The sequence below is a fragment of the Panthera onca genome, chromosome A2 (genome assembly GCF_046562875.1).
Source record: "Panthera onca isolate mPanOnc1 chromosome A2, mPanOnc1 haplotype 2, whole genome shotgun sequence".
NCBI classification, from domain to species: domain Eukaryota; kingdom Metazoa; phylum Chordata; class Mammalia; order Carnivora; family Felidae; genus Panthera; species Panthera onca.
Genome location: NC_138340.1, coordinates 14413180 through 14432924, shown reverse-complemented (window position 1 = coordinate 14432924; position 19745 = coordinate 14413180). Strand labels below are relative to the sequence as shown.

Genomic DNA, 19745 nt, shown 5'->3' with positions numbered 1-19745 from the left:
GTGTGTGTGTAGCTCTGTCTTACCAAAATTGAGGGCTCCTCAGGTATGGAGGAGGCTTCTCACTGAGGCTTCTCACAGTCCCCAGCACCACCCAGCACAGGGCTGGGCAGCAGGGAGTGAATTCTTGTTTAGTGAATCAGTGAACCAAATCTTTAGCCTTTGTGCAATCTGGTATGGCCAACCCCCTCCTTCCCCCCAGTTCATCCTTCAAAACCCACTTCCCACGCCCCCTCCTCCATGAAGCCTGTCCCAGGCAGCATTTACTAAGAAGAAAGATTTGGAGGCTAAGCCTCTTGTGTTGCAGCTGGGATACACGAGGCTGACGAAGACTCGCTCATCGTGGCCTCTTTCTCAACTCTTCCTTTGGTCCCTGGGAGGCAATGAAGCGCTCGGCAGCATTAGCAGTTACGGAATGGGTTTTGGCTGACTTCCCCAGGTAGGGAGATATCGTTATAGGAAGTCTCTCAGACTTCCCATACCCTATACTCTGCTCTATACCCGCAGGCACCAGAAGACGGCGCCCCGCACACAACTTGGCAAACAATTCTTTCAGGTGCCTCCCTTCTTCCTCCAGCTCTAAAAGAAAACTCAGTACTGGATGAAGGCCCTTTAAGAGGCGGGCGCGGCGGGGCGGGGTTCAAATTGCAGCCTGCCCTGAGAGCATGGGAGGGGCAGGTCTGAGTCACAGTGCGCTTGCGCGGTGTCCTCGTGGTTCTGGGTCCTGCTCTGGTTCTCGGCGCTGTTCGCAGAGACTGAAGCTCGGAGTCCGAGCGACCCCCGGAAACCCACAGGAAACCTGTTTCCCTTACTTGAACCTGCTGTGAGAATCTAGCCGCGGGTCACTGCAGTTTCTTTGAAACCTTTGTAGAGTCTGAGGCGTGGTCAAGGTCGAACGGCTGTGGCTGCGTTGGCGTCGGCATACGCACACCGGCTACACCGGCTGAGCCCTGCGAGGCTTTGTGGAGCCGGGATGACCCACTCTTTGGTTTGTCCAGAGACAGTGAGCAGGTGAGACCCTGGGGACGGGCAGTGGCGGGCGTGGCCCTTGAGCCCGGGGTTAACCGAGCTGGGGGTGCCGGGGTAAGCTGGAGGCGAGGAGGGGGCGGGCCCACCGGTGGGCGGGACCTCGGCGCTGGGTTTAGCCAGTCTTTTCGCTCTTATTCTGGTGCCTCCAGGGTGAGTTCAGTGCTGAATCGCAACACTCGGCAGTTTGGAAAGAAGCATCTGTTCGATCAGAATGAGGAAACGTGCTGGAACTCGGACCAGGTGAGGCACCTCTCCCTGGACCCTCCACCCATCCTGTGAATCAGATTCAGGAGTCCAGGGTGCCTTGAGAACTAAGGAGCACTCCAGCTGGGCACAGTAGAGTTGGTCACGGAGGGAACGTGTGCCAACTGCCCCTCGCACCACCTCTCCCCCCGTCGACTGTGGGAATAAGACACACATAGCAGGCTCTGTCTGAGCCTGGACAGATTGTGAGCCTCAGTTTCCCTGTCTCCAGGGCCCCTCCCAGTGGGTGATACTAGAGTTTCCTCAGCGCGTCCGTGTCTCCCAGCTGCAGATCCAGTTCCAGGGGGGTTTCTCCAGTCGCCGGGGTCACCTGGAAGGTACTGGAGGGCTCTGGAAGGTGGGGGTTTGGAGAGGGCACCCCAGCCTCACAACCTGCCCCTTTCTCTGTTGCAGGTTCCCAGGGGAATGAGGCTCTTAGCAAGATTGTGGACTTCTACCCTGAGGACAACAACTCACTTCAGATATCCTTCCTGGGCCTCTGGGGAGGGGCGGGGGTGGTGGTCTGTGCCTCTGAAAACCGTGGGCCCTGGTATGTGACCTTGAGCAAGTGGGCTCTGGACCTCCATTGTTCCATCTGTAAAATGAGCTGATGGTAACCGGTTCTGTGTGAGAGCCTCAGAAGGGCTCACAGTGTGCCCGGTCACCCAGCACATTGGTGGTGTCTAAGCTGGGGCTGCCAGATGGGAAATGATGAACTACCTATTTCCCTTGACTGCCTATGCTCACACCTTCCCTGTGCCAGTTGCCGAGGTGGACCGGCTGAAGGTGACATTTGAGGACGCCGCTGACTTTTTTGGCCGAATTGTCATCTACCACCTGCGCGTGCTGGGGGAGAGGGCGTGAGGCCACTGGGTACTAACTAACTCCTCCAGGAAGCCCTTGGGGAAGCACAGTGAAGTCCTTCAGGTTATGCACAGAAGGTTTATTGGTTCCTCTTGGGAAGGATCCCCTCCCACTGTCTGTCCAGGAGCTGCCTTTGAAGCCAGTTCTGGGTTCCCCCAGCTCTGTGTCAACTGTTTTGTTCCCTGAGTATCTGAGTCCCCAGCAGGCAGCCTTCACTCAGGATCTGCGGGCACCAGGTTGCTCTGGAAGAGTTTGAGGATGTGGTTCTCGATCACCTGTTGCACTGGAAACAGGAAAGGGAAAAGGTGGGCCATGAATCGAATGCAGAATGCAGAGACAGAGGCCATTTGTACACCTCTTTTGGGGGATGAGCCAGGGTGTCCCAGCATGAGAACTGCACCCGCCTCTCAGGGAACGAACGGGGATCTCCAAGTCCTGGAGGACCTAATTCATATGTGGGGAAATCCACACCCTTCCCAGAGTACAGCTGAGAAGACTGAGGCCCCCACGCCAGGAAACTCAATTTCCCCTAAGTCTGTAAAAATGCATTTTTGGAGGCTTTTTAGAGTAAAAAAAAGAAAAAAAAAAATCTTTACCAAACAAAATTCTCGACTGGTGACTTTTATGAAAGGATAAGAGGGGCTGTGAGGAATGACTTCTGTCCCAAATGGAATAAAACTTGAAGGAAGGAGGAGAAATCTCCCAGGCCCTCAATCTCTCCATGACCCCAAGGGGTCAGTTCTATTAGGATCTCCCCATTTTGTGGATGGGGAAGCCGAAGGGGGAAGTGGGGAACAAACTGGGGTCAGCCTATGGTCCCTACTTACACCCACGTCCTGCCATGGAGAGGGCTGGCTTCAGTGACCCTCTGTGGCCTGGCCCCTCCTTCTTGGCATCCTTATCCTGCAAGGCCTCTGCAAGGATCCCATCCTCCAGCCTGGTTCCTCCAGCCTGAATCCCAACCTCCCTCCCTTTGGGCCTCCCAGTGCCTGTGTATCTCATCATGAACCCAGTCACTGACACACGTCAGCCTCCCGCACACGCCCAGGTGAGTACACAGTGGCATCACGTGTTTGCTAATGTGAACCCTCTCAACGCTAGCATGTGACATCTGAGAGGGATGTCCTGTGTACCCCTCTGTGGTCACCTGCTTACGGCACACTGTCCCTGCCCTATGTGTCTCAGGCTGACCTTTCCGATATCCCAGGGCCACGGCAAGGTCCATTGGGGTATAGCCGGAGTCAGCCTCAGTGGTGAGATCGGCTCCTCGGGCTGCAGAGCAAAGCAGGTGTTACTGGAGAGGCAGCGGGGCTGGGAGCCCAGAATGGGGCATGGAGACTTGGGAGATCCAGTGATCCCTCACGGTATAGCCACAGGTCTGCTGGTTGCCCTTATAGGCTTGGATGAGAACCTGAGCTCTCTGAAGAATGTGGCCAATAGAATCCCCACCTCCAGGGTCCCTGAGGCATGAAGGGTATGGGTGTTCAATCACCAGGGTACCATCTCCTGTCCCCAGATCAATCCTCTGGGAAACTCAGGTAGTGACCGTTCATCCCAAGAGCTGTTCGAGCAGAGTTTGGACCCCTCCCTGGCCCTCAGGGTTCCTGTGGGGCCAGCTGGGGCTCTGAGGCCCCCAGGGCCAGCTGCTACTCCCACTTACCCAACAAGGCTTCTACGCACTTCACGTGGTTCCCACGCACGGCGTACAGCAGTGGCGTCCCTCCATTCTGTCAAAGGCAGGGGCAAGGGCAACCGACATTCTGTCTTTTCCAAATTCTCACAACACCCCCAGCCCTCCAATTTAATGTGGTTCTTCCTCCTGCTCAACACCTGGCCTCGTTCCCCCTTTGGGTCTTAGCTTAGGTACTCCTTCTTCCAGGAAACCCTCCTCGACTTCCCTGGACTCTGGAGGCCACTTTCCGGGCTCTTGCCGCTGCCTGTGTGTCTGCCGTTACAGTGCTATTCACTACATTTCAGCTGTTTCTGTGTCGGCTGCCCTCCCCGCAAACTAGGAGCTCTGTAAGGCTCAGAGAAGGCTGTCTTGTGTTCTCAGCACCCACAGCAGGCCTGGTACCCTGCAAGGTGCCCAGGGCCAGTGGGTGGTGCCTCACCCAGTCGTAGATGTTGATGTCCACATCACGCTCAAGTAACAGCCCTACAATGTCTGTGTAGCCGCCCATGCTGGCCAGGGACAGGGCGCTTTCCCGTTCCTTGGCCAGGATGTGGGGGTCAGCACCCTGTGGTAGGGGGAATAGAGACAGAGGTGATGGGATGGGTGGGGGCATCCCCTGGAATCCTGGGGTACCCATGGCAGCCCCTTCTTAAAGACATGGCACCAGCAGACTCGGACGAGACCCCAGCCCACCCTCAAGTTCCTGGGAAGCCCTCAGCTGGGCTGGGACGCACCCACTCGAGCAAGAAGCGGACAGTCTCGATTTCTCCAAAGGCGGAGGCCCAGATGAGGGGGGTGAAGCCATGCTCGTCCGGCTTGTTGATGAGGTTGTCGCCTGGCAGGAGGGGGGTGGTACCACTGGGATGCACCCCTGCCCACTCTCCCCAGCGCTGTGGGAGCAGGGACAGGGCAGGTGGCTGGGGTCAGACATGAGGGGGAGCACACGGGTGGACACAGGCCCATTTGTGGAGACTCCGGTCATTTCAATACCCACATGCACACACCAGCGCGTGTGGTCAGACACATTCGGACACACCACAGGTGTGGACACACACCTTTCCTCAGATGCTCCTTCAGCTGGCTCAGCTCCCCCTGGGCCGCGAGCTGGTGGATGGACAGGGCTAGGGGCCAGAGAGAGGCAGAGTCCTCACCTGTCCCATCCCTGCTCCATGCCTCAGTTTACCCCATCCAGAGTTGCTCCTCCCGGCCCCTGCTACCTACTAGCACCCGTTACCTCTCCCCGCCTTAGGGACTGGAGGCCCACTTACAGTCGAGGGTGGCTGGCAGGGCCGAAACCTCGTTCCCCCGCTGCCGGTTGGTGAGGGTTGTGGAGTGCTTCAGGGAGCTGCCTCCTGGAAGAGAGAGGAAGGGCCTCAGTTTGCTCCTAGTATGTCTCTGAGGCTTCAGACCAGACCCTCGGGGTTCGGAGCTACCAAAGACAGTGCCTCACTGCACCATTCACTCACTCTGCCCTCCTGGATACCTGGGTGCACCTTTCTCCTCTACACCTGGCGATGTTCTGGGCAAACGATACATAGTCCCTGCCCTCAAGGGGTACATCGACAAGAGGGGGGAGTCAGACAGAAGGAGAGAAATAAGCAGGAGAAATAAGAAGGAGGTAGAAGAGGGGCACCTGGGTGGCTCAGTTGGTTGAGCGACTGACTTTAGCTCAGGTCACGATCTCGCAGTTTGTGAGTTTGAGCCCTGCGTCGGGCTCTGTGCTGACAGCTCAGAGCCTGGAGCCTAATTCAGATTCTGTGTCTCCCCCTCTCTCTGCCCCTCCCCTGCCCACGCTCTGTGTCTCTCTGTCTCGCAATAATAAACAAATGTTAAAAAAAATTTAAGAAAATGGGGCGTCTGGGCGGCTCCGTCGGTTAAGCGTCCAACTTCAGCTCAGGTCATGATCTCACAGTCTGTGAGTTCGAGCCCCGCGTCGGGCTCTGTGCTGACAGCTAAGAGCCTGGAGCCTGCTTTGGATTCTGGGTCTCTCTCTCTGCCCCTCCCCTGCTCATGCTCTGTCTCTCTGTCTCAAAAATAAATAAAAACATTAAAAATATATATAAAAACAACTTAAGAAAAAAAAGAGTATCCTTAAAACAAAAAAAAAAAAAAAAAGAAGGAGGTAGAAGAGAATGGAAAGAGGGGAGGGCCAGGGGTGAGTCCATTTCAGACACGATGGTCAGGGAGGGCCACTCTGAGGAGGTGATACCAACTGAGAGCTTGGCCAGATGAAGAAACCAGCCCTGGGAAGAGGTAGAATGTTCCACACAGAGGGAACAGCAGGGACCAAGGCCCCAGGAGGGACTGAATTAGACGTGTTCAAGGACTCCAGTCAAAAGAAATCCTTGAGGGGCACCTGGGTAGCTCAGTTGGTCTATTTCAGCTCAAGTCATGATCTCATAGTTCGTGAGTTTGAGCCCCACATCAGGCTCTGCGCTGAGAGTGCAGGGCCTGCCTGGGATTCTCTCTCTCCCTCAGTCTGCCCCTCCCCTGCTCATGCTCTCTCTCTCTCTCTCTCTCTCTCAAAAAAAAAAAAAAAAAAAACAAAACAAAAAGAAATCCTTGGATCCTTAATAGGGTTAACAGAATCACCATCTGACCCAGCAATCCACTCCTAGGTATCTACCCCCAAAAGTTGAAATCAACTGTTCAGACAAACACCGGTACACAAATGTACCAGCAACACTAGTCACAATCACCTAAAGAGGAAGAACCCAAGGGTCCATCGATGGATGAATGGATAAAAGAAATGTGGTCTGGAATGGAATATTATTGGGTCATAAAAGGAATGAAGCACCAACACATGCTGCAAATGCAGACAAACCTCCAAACCATCATGCCGAGGGGCGCCTGGCTGGCTCAGTCAGAGGGGCATGCAACTCTTGTTCTCAGGGTCATGTGTTCAAGCCCCACATGGGGTGTAGAGATTACTTAATAATCAAACTTAATAAAGCAAACTTAAAACAATGAAAAAAACCCATCATGCTGAATGAAAGAAGGCAGACACAAAAGGCCACATGTTGTAGGATTCGTTTATATGAAATATCCAGAACAGGGAAATCCATAGAGACAGAAAGATTAGTGATTGACAGGGGCTAGGGGAGGAGGGATGGAGAATGATTACTCATGGGGACTGGGTTTCCTTCTGGGGTGACGGAAATGCTCTGGAACAACAGAGAGAGTGGGGGTGGGGGGCTTATGCACAATGTGAATGTACTTACCGCCACTGAATTGTATGCAAGTCTGGTTAAAATAGCAACTTTTATGTTATGGGGATCTAGCCATCATATATATACAGATAAAGCAATTCCTCACTGGGTGGAGAGGGAAGACACATTCTGGGTAATGGAACATAAAGACAGAGGTCCTGTCTTGAGCCTGACATTCCATTGTCCTTGCATCCCAGAGGCAGGAGTCCAGGGGAAATATCCTACCTACCCTGCGGTGAGGAGGCACCAGCATCCGGTTCAGGATTCCCAGGCTCCAGAGTGCAGGGGAAGAGACTGAGCACCACAGTGTCTGAGCCATCAGGGGCCTCATCGCTGGGGTCCTCAGGGTCCCCAAATTCTGGGATGGGGAGCTGTTGGGTCAGACTGAGGTCCTCTGCCGGCTGGGTGGGCTCCATGGGGGAAGCTGGCAGAAGCGCCAAAAGATAACAGCTAATTATCAACAACTCCTATTAAGTAGGCACCAACAGCATACCCGGCCTTTCACAGTAAGGGTGGGTAAACTCAAGCTCAGCGGGAAGTTAAAACCACAGTCCAACTGCTTTTCAGGCTCATTACTCCCCCCACTACCAGGGCACATACAACATGCTTTACTTAAAATGGGTTCAGCTATCTGGGTTCGAATCCCATCATTTATAAGCTGTGAGCACCTGGGCACATGACTTAACTTCTTTGAGCCTCAGTTTCCTCATTAATCAAATGGGGAAATGAGGTCTTAGCACCGTGCCTGTACATAGCAAAGCTGGGGGCCTGATACACGGGCAGAGCTTAAAAAACGTTCACTGTAGTTATTTTTTTCTTGTGTGGTGGGGGGGGGGGGGTCCCCGGAATAAGTGACTGCTCAACAAAGTGTGATCGGTCCCATCCCACCGGCCCCTCCCAAACAGATCCGAAAGGTCCACTCACCTCAAACGAGCCTCGTCTGTCACCCCACTCCGCGAGTCCGGGTCCCCCAAAACTTGGGGGCCCAATTCACAAACTTTTCTCCTTCAATTGATATACGAGGGAGCAAGCTGGAACCTGGATCCTCAGCGCCCTGGTTTCTTCTGCCGGGACAGAGAGCAACTTGATACGCGACCGCTACCCCCACCTCAGAGCACCCCACTGCGCCTGCGCACCCTGCCTCCCCAAAAGTGCCGAAAGGCAAGAGCAATAGAAGCTGCTACTGGCCCTTTAAGACTTGGGGGAGGGGCGTGGTTTCCGCTGGGGCCCAAGCAATGCTGTTGCGCCTGCGCGTTCTTGTCCAGGCAGCTCTGGAGGGAGCCCGGCAGGGTCTGAAGGGATGGGTGGAGCCTCAGAGGGCTCAGAGGATTTCATTGAGACAGTCTTGCGTCACTACCCCCCAGCTCCACCCATAAGTTTTTCCTGAGGGAGACGCTAGGCTCCAGTTGCTCCAGGGCGGGCGGGGCTCTCTCCTGTACGAAGGTGGTGGGCGGGGAAAAGTCGAGGTGTCGGGACTTAAAGGGGCAACACTACTGTCGCCCCCGTTCACAACAATGTCTTCTTTGCGGTCCTGGGGGCGTGTGAGCATGTGCAAGAATCTGATGGCAATAGGAGGGTACAAAGAGGCCGTTTATGTGGCCCGCAGTGGACAATGTTTGGAGCGTTTCCCTAATTCGTCTGCTCCCGGAAAAGGGAGTTCGTGAAGGGAGGGTGCCCTTGCCCCTTCCTGCTTGGGTGTCCCTCCTGGAGCTTCAGGGGGTCTCCGCCCCTTCCTCACCCGTCTACTGGTGTGCCTCCTTCCCCAGTCTCTCACTCATGGTTCCTCTCCAGTCAAGGTACACGAAGTAGTGAGGAGGGCAGGCCAATTGGCACCGGAACTGGAGCACCACGGCGTCTGGTTTCGTAGGGGAAGGTTTGAGAAGCCTTCCCCATAGCCGGACTTCCGCTTCCGGTCCTCGGAATCTGTACGCGGTCGTTATGGAGGAACCGGAGATGCAACTCAAGGGAAAGAAAGGTTGTGTTGAGCCCCGGGCTGGACAGAAGGGTGACCTGACAGAGTGCAGGAGGGGGCAAAGGCTTGGAGGGAGCATGCGGGGGAACTAATTGGACCACCATTGCATCCTGGTTCGGCCGCTGACTAGTTTAAAAACCTTTATAGAGTGTCTCCGTGCCTCGATTTTGTCATCTGTAAAATGGGAAGTATAATAGTCTCTCCCTGCCCCCATAGGTTTGTTGTGAGAATTCAGTGACCTGCTATTTGTAATGCATTGAAAGAACGCCTGTGACGTGGCAATCGCTGTGCGTGTTACTTCCGTATGCGGTTACGTATTTGTTTAGGTTTTCGTTAACATCGAATATTTGTAAGTCACATAGTTACAAATTACCAAACGCCACAGACTTGTTAAATCATAAAGGTTTTTGTTATGACACACGTTATTTCTAGTTATTATTTTTAAGTTTATTTTTGAGAAAGAGCGAGAACACAAGTGGGAGAGGGGCAGAGAGACGTAGAGAGGATCCCAAGCAGGCTTCCCACTGTCAGCGCAGAGCCCCATGCTGGGCTGAACTCACCAACTGTGAGGTCATGACCTGAGCGGAAATCAAGAGTTGGTTGCTTAACCGACTGAGTCACCCAGGCACCCCTCTAGTTAATTATTTAGAAGGCGCAAGTATAGTTCATTCCATCTTTTTTGCAGCAGCACTGAAGGGTAAGCTCTTATGCTCATTTTCCAAACCAGGAGGACTAAGAGGGATAAGAGTACACTCAGTTTGGAGGTGGCAGGATGGGCTCTACCCTACTGAGGGCGTTGCAGTGAGCTAGACATACTGACACTAGCCAGACTCATGCACAGCCTCCCTTGACTCCCAGATGCGCCAGAGTTCTCTGTCTTGTTAACTACACTCCACTGGGCATAGCATGGGGTCCATCTCTGTAGCAAACCTTGAGGTGGGTACTATTATTCCATTTTTACAGCTAAGGAAACTGAGGCTCCCAGAAGCCCCTGCCCTCAAGAATCCAAGCTTTAACTTTTTTTGTTTTTGTTTTTTTTTGTAAAAATGTAATGTAATAAAGAATGAGAATTTATAAGAGAAATGAACAAGGTGCTGAGGTTGAGAATGAGATGGAAGTGACATCCGGTTAAGCGTGGTGATCAGGGAAGGCCTTGCCCAGGAGCTGAGACATGAGGGATAAAGAGAAGCCCATGGGGGAAGGAGAGGGTCAGTGGCAGAACAAGCTGTGCAGCAATACAGCAGCTACTGATCACAGTATTTATAGGTATTTAAGTTAATTAAAATTAGGTAAAACTTAAAATTCTTATGGTGAGCACTGAGTAATGTGTAGAATCATTGAATTACTATATTGTACACCTGAAACTAACATAACACTGTATGTTAACTCTATTGGAATTAAAATTTAAACAAAAAAATAAAATTCAATTTGTGAGTCGTATTTCACATTTCAGCCACGTGCTCAGTAGCCAGCCGTATGTGCCTAGTGGCTACATTATTGGACACTATAGATTATAGAACCTTTCGGTCATCTCAGAAAGTTCTTTTGGACAGTACTGGGAGTGTCCAAGGAGCAGCCAGGAGGCCACTGTGCCTTGGATGGTGAGGAAGGCAGGGAAGTTAACAGCAGGAAGAACATACAGGGCCTTATGGGCCGTAGTAAGTTAGGTGGATTTTACACTCTGGCTGATGGGAGCCATAAGAGGGTTTCAAATAAGGGAGAGACATATCTGATATGTTCATTAGGAGATCACTCCATCTGTTGTTTGGAGATTGGACTGTTGGCAGAGCGGAAGCAGGGAGACCAGGAAGGAGCTGAATCTGGCGTCCTGGTGAGAGGTGGCCATGCCTGGACCAGTGTGGGCAGTGTAGTGGTAAGAATAGGTGAGATTTAGACTTTGTTTTCAGGCAGAACCAGCAGGATCTGTCATGGATGGGAGGGTGTAGATGACTGACTGGCTGGGAATGTCATTTGTCGAAGCAGACGTGGGGTAAGGATTTCTGTGTAATTAACTTACCAGGACAGGAGAACTTCACAGGGGAGATAGGGGAAGCTGAGCAAGGAGTGATCTGAGGGCAAACCCTCAGCCTGATGCTTCAGGAGAACTCAGAAGGATGATTTACACCTCCACGTTGTCCCAACAGACAGCAGGAGATGTGGCCTTTAATACCCCTTGATGGTCAGTCATGGCTGAAGGCCACCCAGCGATCTAAGCTTCCAGGCATTTTTAGGTCCAGTAACTGGTAGGACCCTCGAAGAAGAGTCTCAGATTCATTCCTTGGGATAAAGGGAATGTGAGAGGGTCCAAGTGGACAGAAGCAGTGTCTACTACAAGTGGGCTTGGGAGGGGAAAAACCATGAGTTCACTGGATGTGTTAACATCATGATGAGCGAAGCCTTTCTTGATTATCTCCTTCAACCCATCACTGGGACCACAGGTGACCCAGCTCCTGAGTGGACACTGGACACCCCTCGCTGCTCTGGCTGGACTCGCGGATTAAGCAGTCAAGAGTCTTATGCTTTGTCTCTTTGTGTCTCTGCCGCCCTTCCCTTGCTCTGCCACCCCCCACCCCGGCCCCCAACTTTTGATTTGCTCGGCCCAGTCACAGACAAGTTCACTGAGAGTGTCTATGTCCTGGCCAATGAGCCATCCGTGGCCCTGTACCGGCTGCAGGAGCACGTGCGCCGCTCTCTGCCTGAGCTGGCCCAGCATAAGGTGAGCCCCGCTTACCCCTGCCACTGACCTCCCCCAGAGTCCTCACCTCGTGATCTGGGGCCTGCTACGTGGGACAGGGGCTGTTGGGGGAGGAGTCAAGGCTGGGACAGCAGCAAGGAGGCACGAGGTCACGGAGACAGGTTGAGGCCATGGGTGGACAGATTTGGGGGCAGATTTGGAAGAAGGGGGTGGCCGGATGTGCATTTGTTGTCACTTGTATGGCGAGAAGGAAGCAGCCGCATGAGGACCCGAGGGACCGATGTGCCAGGCCGAGGGAACTGCCGGTGCAAAGGCCCTGAGGCATGGTAGCCACGTGTTGGCGGAAAGCCCAGACCGGTGAGGGAGGGGATTTTCAGGAGGAAAGATCAGGATGGAGGGGGCTGGTCTCTGTCGCCATGGTGATGGGTGATCAGGTGCTCCATCCCAGGAACTGAGAGGGTGGAGGTAGCAGCCCTCCTGCTAACAGCTTCCTGTCTCCCACAGGCTGACATGCAGCGATGGGAGGAGCAGAGCCAGGGAGCCATTTACACAGTGGAGTATGCCTGCAGGTAAGCTCTGTACCCTCCCCACTGCCGGGGTTGTCCCCGTATGCCCCAGGGTCACCTCTTGGGCACTCGGGCATCTCAGCCAGCTCTCCAGTGAACCTTCTCCTGCCAAACGCATCTGAGTTGAGGCATGTGGATCTCGACTTACTTGGCCACACAGCAGGTTCCAATGCAGGCCTGCGCTTCTCACCATTTGCCCATCCCCCATGTGCCTCAGGCAGGCTTCTTCCCGAGTGGAGCCCCTCCCCATGTGTCATAGGAAGGGGTGGAAAGGTTTAGGGGAGATGCCATCTGGGAAGGGAGCCAGTGGTGCCTCAAGGGACTTTTCCTTCCCACATCCAGGACCACAGACTGGCCAGTGGGGTGGACGGCAGCTGAGAGGAGGGCCACAGAACAAATACAGCTGATTATTTTTAAATTTTTATTTCTTTCCAATTTTTTTTTTTAGTGTATAACAGACGCATAAAATTTGCCACCTTAACTATTTTTAAGTATACGGCTCAGTGGTATTAAATACATTCACGTGCAGCCATCCCCACCCTCCATTGCCAGCATTTTTTTCATCTTGCAAATCTGAAACTCTCCCTGTCAGACACTAACCCCCCCCTTCCCTTTCTCCTGACCCCTGGCACCCACCATTCTATGTTCTGTGTATGAATCTGGGGACCTCACATAAATGGAGTCGGACAGTATTTGTCTTTTCTGTCCATCTCTTTTCACTCGGCATGCTGTCCTCCAGGTCTTCCCATGCTGTAGCCTGTGTTGGATTATCCTTCCTTTTTAAGGTTGAGTAGTATTCCATTGTGTAGACCCACCTCAGTTTATCCATCTGTTGATGAACATTTCGGTTGCTTCCACATTTTAGCTACTGTGGATAATGCTGCTGTGAATGTGAGGGTACCATTTAATTATTATTATTATTATTATTATTATTATTATTATTATTATTATTATTTTGTGTTTAGCTTTTTCTAAGTCTTCAGATCCCCCCCCCCCCTCCCCACCTCCCAGTCCCAAGGGAAAGATGTATGTCAGAGTAAAAAGTAGTAGCCAGTGTTTCTTTTCATCATCGCACCTTTCCTGGCCTTGCCTCCCCCTCTTCAGTTGGTTCCCCTGACTATACTTAATGTCCTGGCTTGTTCTGTTTGCCTCGCGAGTTTGGCAATTTTATTTAGAAGTGCCATTTGCCCTTTGCGTGGACTAAGTCATTTTCATGGAGGCTGGACACACCCCAGCAGTACAATCTGTGGAACCATGGGGTTTGCTTGCCTGTTTCTGTTGTGTGAACGAAGGTTCTTTGACAGGAGGTCCTGCTGCTGAGGGTACTGAGCTGAGTGCTCTACCATCAGCCGCCTTGGCCCCTCCACTGGGACAGAAGGCATTCCAGACGGATGGCATTTTCTTGAGGATGGTGGCCTCCAACACCCTCATTAGCTCAAGTAAAGAGTAGAAAACAAATGGGAGTTTCTCTCTCACGTCTGCCAGACAGCTCCTGCGCAGCTGTGGGCTCACCAGCAAGGCCCAGGTCAAAGGAAGAACATGTCAGAGTCTATACTTTGTCCCGGTTCCTCTAGCTGCCCCATTCAGTGAAGGAGTCCGGGCTGCGGGTGACACTTAAATTTTAATGCATTAAAATGAAATAAAAGATTCAGCTCCTCTGTCTCACTAGCCATATTTCAAGGGCTTAGCAGCCATGTCAGCGGATAAAGAATGTGTCCGTCATGTTCCAGAAAGTTCCACCGGGCCATGCTGAGGTAAGCATGAGGCCAGTGTATTCTGAGCTCTGAGCACTTCTCGCTAGGGAGATGTGAATTTCTCTATGCTAAGGGACCATGTTTCCTTTATGGACATGAAAAAGCCCTTTTGGTTGTTGACAATGCTGTACGTAGTTGATGCAGAATTTATAGATACTAAATTGGATAAACTATTCAAGAGGGAACTTATAAAAGCAAGCTTTTTTCCCCCTATAGTTTATTTATTTTTCATAGTTTACATCCAAGTTAGTTAGCACATTGTGCAACAATGATTTCAAGAGGAGATTCCTTAAGCCCTTTACCCATTTAGCCCATCCCCCCTCCCACAACCCCTCCAGTAACCCTCTGTTTGTTCTCCATATTTAAGAGTCTCTTTGTTTTTGTCCCCCTCCCTGTTTTTATATTCTTTTTGCTTCCCTCCCCTTTAGTCATCTGTTTAGTATCTTAAATTCCTCATATGAGTGAAGTCATATGATATTTGCCTTTCTCTGACTAATTTCACTTATCATAATACCCTCCAGTTCCACCCACGTAGTTGCAAATGGCAAGAATTCATTCTTTTTGACTGCCGAGTAATACTCCATTGTATATACATACCACATCTTCTTTATCCGTTCATCCATCGATGGACATTTGGGCTCTTCCCATACTTTGGCTATTATTGATGGTACTGCTATAAACACGGGGGTGCATGTGTCCCTTCGAAACAGCACACCTGTATCCCTTGGATAAATACCTAGTGGGGTAATTGCTGGGTCGTAGGGTAGTTCTATTGTTAATTTTTTGCGGAACCTCCATACTGTTTTCCAGAGTGGCTGCACCAGTTTGCATTCCCATAAAAACAAGCTTTTCATCCAGGTGGGCAAACACTAGAAAAGCTGACTGCATTTTGGTAGTGCTAAAATGAACAAGCTAACAGAGCAGGCGATAGCCCCCCAATCCCCGCTTTGATCTCATGGCCGTTTTCCAGCCGGTCCCTGACTGATAATAAATAGGAGTGAGTTTTTTGTCTTTAACAGAACAGCTTTAAAATGACACTTTTATTTTTACTGCAGATGCTATGCAGGTGAGTTGCTGGCATTAGCAGGGCCCTGCGTGGCCTGGTGAATATTTTCCTGTTGTGCTGTTGGAAGGGGCATTTTCATTAGATGTTTGTTAGTCTGGCACCAACACCAGAGGCTAGCACAGCTTGGCAGTGGTGTCCCCTTAATTAGTAGTGAGTTATTCTGGTTCCCTCTAAGCTCACCTCCAGAGCTCTTCACAGTTGAGTTGATAAGCTTCCTTCAGAGGCAGGAATAGGTTATCTAAAAGGCCATTTTTACATGTTTATCGCTTCTTCAAAACATCAGGTGGTCTAGCAGCAGGATGTAAAAGTTGCAACCGGGGCGCCTGGCTGGCTCATTCGGAAGAGCATGTGACTCGCTCTCGATCTTGGGGTCGTGAGTTCAAGCCCCACGTCAGGTGTAGAGATTACTTAAATGAATAAATAAATAAATAAAAACTTTCAAAAAAATAGCTGCTTCTGGCCATCGTGCGCTCTGTCGCATAGATGTCATCGAGGTGTGGCAGGGAAATCAAAACTTTAAACCCCGGATAAGCCCACAGAATCCCTGGGGTGCCTGTTGAGCACTGAGCCCGTGCAGGCGCCCCCACCAACCTCTGGTTGGGAGGCTACATGGGCAGGCGCAGGGAGGGGAGGGTAAGGCGGGGTGGCACCGACTGGGTCCATCCTCCCATTTCAGTGCTGTGAAGAACCTTGTTGACAGCAGCGTCTACTTCCGCAGCGTGGAGGGTCTTCTGAAACAGGCCATCAGCATCCGGGACCACATGAATGCTGCCGCCCAGAGCCACAGGTAGCTCCGGGACCACCCGCTCCTGCTCTCAGCCTCCTCGCTGTAAGGACCTTTGCTTCTCAGCCAGGAACTGCTGTTCCTCACTCCTTAGACAGCTCCCTTTCCTCATCTCGTGGTGCCTGGTGGCTTCCTCTCGTCCTTTGGCATCTGTAACGGGAGAGTTCAGCCGCCCAGCACCCAGGTCCTGAGCTCTGCTGTGTGCCCGGCCCTGGGCTGGGCACCGGGGATGCAGCGGTGGCCAATACGCATGTACTCGTGGTCTCACAGGGAGGCGTATGGCAGCCAGGTAAACGTGGAACAGACGAGCATTTCAGATGTGCAAAGGAAGAAAAGGGAGGTGGGAGCCTCTCTGAGGGGGTGGGAGCAGAGGCCTGAGCACCATGCAGATGGGAGGTGGCCCGGGGCGGGGGTTCCGGGTTGGACAGCGGTGAGGACAGAGGCCCTGGGGATGGTGATCTGGGTGTGTTGGAGGAACATCTAGGAGGCGAGTGTGGCTGGAGTGGGTGAGCAAGAGGGAGACAGAGCCCGCGAGGCTTTCAGGGGAGGTTGCCTGGAGCTGAAGGAGGCTTCAAGCCAAGGACCAGATGGCCTAAAAATGAAAAGCACTTACAGTCCTCGCACCCTGGGGAGAGAGTTTTTGTCATATCGTCATTATAACTTAATAAACATGCACTTGGGCACATGTGCACGTGCTGTCAGCTGTAACTCTACTTTGATATATGTCCGGCTCCTGCAGTTTGGGACTGGGTCTGGCATGCCTGTCCCCCACCAGACATTTAGAAAGAAAAAAAAAAAAAATCTGTGTTACTGTTCTGAAAACTGAGACGCAGGAATTGTCAAAAACAAAAAAGCCTGGTGAATGTGTAAGAATGGACGTGCAGCCATCGTCTCACAGAGGGTAGCATGACATGGGTTGATCTGGGCTCCTTTGCTTTAAAGAACTGTCTGCCTTGGGCTGCCCGGCTGTAGGTTGGTGCAAGCCATTGGGGCCAGAGCTTGCTGTGTGGTGTGCACAGCGCCCCCCGCACGGTAGGGCCTCAAAAAGCCATAGCTTTTACCTTTTTTTTTTTTTTTTTTTTTTTTAAGTTTATTTATTTATTTTGACAGAGGCAGAGAGAGGGAGAGAGAGAATCCCAAACAGGCTCCTCTCGGTGTGGAGCCTGACGTGGGGCTTGATCCCATGACCGCAAGATGATGACCTGAGCTGATATCAAGAGTCGAATGCTTAAACGACTGAGCCGCCCAGGCTCCCCCATACCTTATTTATTTATTTATTTATCTATCTATCTATCTATCTATCTATTTATTTATTTATGTGTTGTTTATTTAAGTTTTTTTTAATGTTTTTTTTTTAATTTTTTTTTTTTTTTTAACGTTTATTTATTTTTGGGACAGAGAGAGACAGAGCATGAACAGGGGAGGGGCAGAGAGAGAGGGAGACACAGAATCGGAAGCAGGCTCCAGGCTCTGAGACATCAGCCCAGAGGCCAACGCGGGGCTCGAACTCACGGACCGCGAGATCGTGACCTGAGCTGAAGTCGGATGCTTAACCGACTGAGCCACCCAGGCGCCCCTAATGTTTATTTTTGAGAGAGGGAGACAGCGTGAGCTGGGGAAGGGCAGAGAGAGAGGGAGACACAGACTCGGAAGCAGGCTCCAGGCTCTGAGCTATCAGCACAGAGCCTGATGTGGGGCTCGAACCCACGACCTGTGAGATCATGACCTGAGCTGAAGTGGGGCGCTTAACCCACTGAGCCACCCAGGCGCCCCCCCCATACCATTTATTTTTAATTCATGGTTTCCCAAGTGCTTTAGGTGCCTTGCTTGTGCCTGCTTCTGAAAGATGCTTCTAGCAGCTTAAAGTGCTGCTTAACACTTCTCTTGGCAAGCCCTGCGGGTTTGAAGTGCCCAGTCCTGCATGAGTCCCAACCACGACCTCTGAAGTGGGTGGCTGGTCCCATTTTTACAGAGGATGCCCTGAAGGCTGAGGCCGGGGGTCTTAGGGGACTAGAAGGTAACCCAAACCCATCTCCAGCCTAACTGAGCATGCCCGATGGCCTCTGACATTGGCCTCAAGGACGCTGCCCATGTTTTGTTCCAGCCCTGACGAACCACCCCTGCCCTCCTCAGCTTGATCCCGGAAGAGACTTGGAGGTGCTTTGGCCCCTCTGGCTCAGGTCAGTGTCAAGTGGGGTCGTGAGCCTCTGTACTCCATGCTCTGAACTAACCCACCCTCTCGGTGTCCAAGAAGGGACCTGCTCGTCTAACCTCTTGGGCTTTCTCCCTGGGCTTGTAGGATACTTGCATCAGTGGGAGGCTTCCGGGTGGTAGGGACCTTCAGCCCTCTGCTACTCAGGACGTGGTCAGCCCTCATCTCCCTCGTGCTCTCTGTGCCAACTCCCTGCCCCTTCTCCAGGCCGCAGGCCCTGTCTCGATCCCGTGTTCCCCCTGCCAAGACAGAAAGGGGAGCCCACGTTTGGTTGTTTTACTCACACGCGTTCTCTCAGGCAGAGCCCAGCATGATGGCTACCCACCCAGCTCAGGAATCTTCGCTGCACTGCTGGCCAGCTGTGTGACCCTGAGAAAGTCCCTCCCCTCTCTGGTCTCTGCTTTTCCCTTCCGTCAGAGTGGTTCAGCAGGCAGCAGAGGGTGCTGCTGCATAGTGATGTGTGTTGTAGCAATCAGCTACTGCTGCATGACCAACTGTCCCCAAACTTAGTGGTTGACAACCCTAGTCATTTGGCTGCTTACAGTCCTGCGATTTGGGCTGGGCTCAGCTGGGCAGTTTTTCTGGACTTCACAACTATCTGGCACTCATCAGAATTCAAAGGGGCTCATAGTCAGAGGTGGCCTCGCTCACACATCTGGATCTGGACCCGTGCCGTCAGCAGCAGGGGGTCCGTTCCCCTCCGCGTGGCCTCCCCAGCAGGCCGGCCTAGGCTTCTCCTGGTGACCGGGTGCCCAGAGGGCAGCCCCCGTGTGCCTGTGCCCATCCGACCTCTTCTTGCTTCACACTGCGGATGCTCCATTGGTCAAGGCCAGCCACGTGGCCAGGCCAAGAACCCGATGGGAGAGGACTGCAGGAAGGCCTCAATACCGGGAGGTGTGATCGACTGTGCGAGGAGAGCATGGTGCCAAGAAAGGCCTGGCACGTTGTTACTCGGCGCCCATGTAGGGCAGACCCCGGCAGATCGGCGGCATCTGAGGGACTTCCTGAGCTCTGGCTGTTGTAGTTCTCAAAGCCCCGCCCATTTGCCAGGCACTGCGATGGCGCTCTGTGCCACAGAGGCCCTCTCAGAGGGCTTGGGAGGCATGAGTGGGATGGGGCCTCCACAGCCCCAGAGCCACAGTGTCCAGAGACAAGAGGCAGCAGAATTCATGTGTGTGCAGTTGAAGTACTTTTTGAGCACCTACTGTGTGCCAGGCTTAGCTCTCCGGCTGGGGGTAGTGAGGAATCCCGCTGGCTGTGGGATTGCCTAGGGAGCATCTGGGAGGACTTGGGGCAGGAGGGGCTACCAAGAGGGCCAGCAGCTCACCCCAGTGGCCCACGCAGTGTTGCCCACCAGCCCTGGGCCTACACCCCACCATCTCTCCACTCCCTTCTCCTTGCCCTCGTCACTCCCACCATCCAGCCTCAAGGACACCGCCCTGCTGCCCTCCCCACACCCTGTTGTCATCTGCTGTCCCTCTGCTGCTGCGCCCCCTTGGAATAAAATTCTCTGTGGCTTCTCCTGATCCTGCCTTTATCCCTACAGGCCCTGCCCGCTTCCTCTTCAGAATTGTTGCCCCATTGCCCCTCTCAGAGCCTTCCACCCCGCACTTTCCCCCCAAACTGTTCCCTACAGGGTGATTGGTAACCTTTCTAGGGTCAAGTCACAGTCTCCCCTGGCG

The 19745-nt window shown here is 52.7% G+C and overlaps 3 protein-coding genes across 9 annotated transcripts; 2 read left to right on the top strand and 1 right to left on the bottom strand.

Annotated features, from left to right (window-relative positions):
• The first annotated feature begins 678 nt into the window (after nucleotides 1-678).
• On the top strand, nucleotides 679-2417 carry NR2C2AP (nuclear receptor 2C2 associated protein). The gene is made up of 5 exons (XM_081792350.1): nucleotides 679-1008; nucleotides 1176-1266; nucleotides 1502-1607; nucleotides 1684-1752; nucleotides 2018-2417. The coding sequence occupies exons 1-5, from the start codon at nucleotides 971-973 to the stop codon at nucleotides 2131-2133; spliced, it is 420 nt and encodes a 139-aa protein (XP_081648476.1). The 5' UTR covers nucleotides 679-970; the 3' UTR covers nucleotides 2134-2417.
• Nucleotides 2192-8882, bottom strand: RFXANK (regulatory factor X associated ankyrin containing protein). Of its 2 annotated transcripts, none has more exons than XM_060630737.3 (10): nucleotides 8753-8882; nucleotides 7939-8078; nucleotides 7244-7438; nucleotides 5074-5157; nucleotides 4861-4926; nucleotides 4540-4640; nucleotides 4245-4370; nucleotides 3794-3860; nucleotides 3325-3405; nucleotides 2192-2416 (listed from the first exon to the last, which is right to left on the bottom strand). In XM_060630737.3, the coding sequence occupies exons 3-10, from the start codon at nucleotides 7428-7430 to the stop codon at nucleotides 2346-2348; spliced, it is 783 nt and encodes a 260-aa protein (XP_060486720.1). In that variant the 5' UTR covers nucleotides 7431-7438; nucleotides 7939-8078; nucleotides 8753-8882; the 3' UTR covers nucleotides 2192-2345. The 2 variants fall into 2 exon arrangements, with proteins under 2 accessions (XP_060486720.1, XP_060486721.1); XM_060630738.3 differs by having other exon boundaries at nucleotides 8789-8807.
• On the top strand, nucleotides 8868-19589 carry BORCS8 (BLOC-1 related complex subunit 8). Of its 6 annotated transcripts, none has more exons than XR_013554267.2 (7): nucleotides 8902-8989; nucleotides 10732-10869; nucleotides 11590-11702; nucleotides 12186-12250; nucleotides 15744-15896; nucleotides 17956-18031; nucleotides 18362-19589. XR_013554267.2 is itself a non-coding variant. In XM_078443195.2 (7 exons), the coding sequence occupies exons 1-6, from the start codon at nucleotides 8953-8955 to the stop codon at nucleotides 17987-17989; spliced, it is 498 nt and encodes a 165-aa protein (XP_078299321.1). In that variant the 5' UTR covers nucleotides 8902-8952; the 3' UTR covers nucleotides 17990-18031; nucleotides 18366-19589. The 6 variants fall into 6 exon arrangements, 5 of the variants coding, with proteins under 5 accessions (XP_060486723.1, XP_078299321.1, XP_078299319.1 ...); XM_078443195.2 differs by having other exon boundaries at nucleotides 15744-15854; nucleotides 18366-19589; XM_078443193.2 differs by having other exon boundaries at nucleotides 15744-15854.
• Nucleotides 19590-19745: the final 156 nt, after the last annotated feature.

What these genes read in the sequence shown, in the direction of transcription:
- BORCS8 (XM_078443195.2), top strand. Translation starts at nt 8,953, where the DNA reads ATGGAGGAACCGGAGATGCAACTCAAGGGAAAGAAAG. An exon ending in CAGTGTAGTGGTAAGAATAG is followed by an intron (nt 10,870 to 11,589) that starts GTGAGATTTAGA and finishes TGCTCGGCCCAG; the next exon opens with TCACAGACAAGTTCACTGAG. An exon ending in CTGAGCTGGCCCAGCATAAG is followed by an intron (nt 11,703 to 12,185) that starts GTGAGCCCCGCT and finishes TGTCTCCCACAG; the next exon opens with GCTGACATGCAGCGATGGGA.
- RFXANK (XM_060630737.3), bottom strand. Translation starts at nt 7,430, where the DNA reads ATGGAGCCCACCCAGCCGGCAGAGGACCTCAGTCTGACCCAACAGCTC. An exon ending in TGGTGCCTCCTCACCGCAGG is followed by an intron (nt 5,158 to 7,243) that starts GTAGGTAGGATA and finishes TCTCTCTTCCAG; the next exon opens with GAGGCAGCTCCCTGAAGCAC. An exon ending in GAAGGAGCATCTGAGGAAAG is followed by an intron (nt 4,641 to 4,860) that starts GTGTGTGTCCAC and finishes CCCTCCTGCCAG; the next exon opens with GCGACAACCTCATCAACAAG.
- NR2C2AP (XM_081792350.1), top strand. Translation starts at nt 971, where the DNA reads ATGACCCACTCTTTGGTTTGTCCAGAGACAGTGAGCAG. An exon ending in CGTGCTGGAACTCGGACCAG is followed by an intron (nt 1,267 to 1,501) that starts GTGAGGCACCTC and finishes CCCTGTCTCCAG; the next exon opens with GGCCCCTCCCAGTGGGTGAT. An exon ending in TCGCCGGGGTCACCTGGAAG is followed by an intron (nt 1,608 to 1,683) that starts GTACTGGAGGGC and finishes TCTCTGTTGCAG; the next exon opens with GTTCCCAGGGGAATGAGGCT.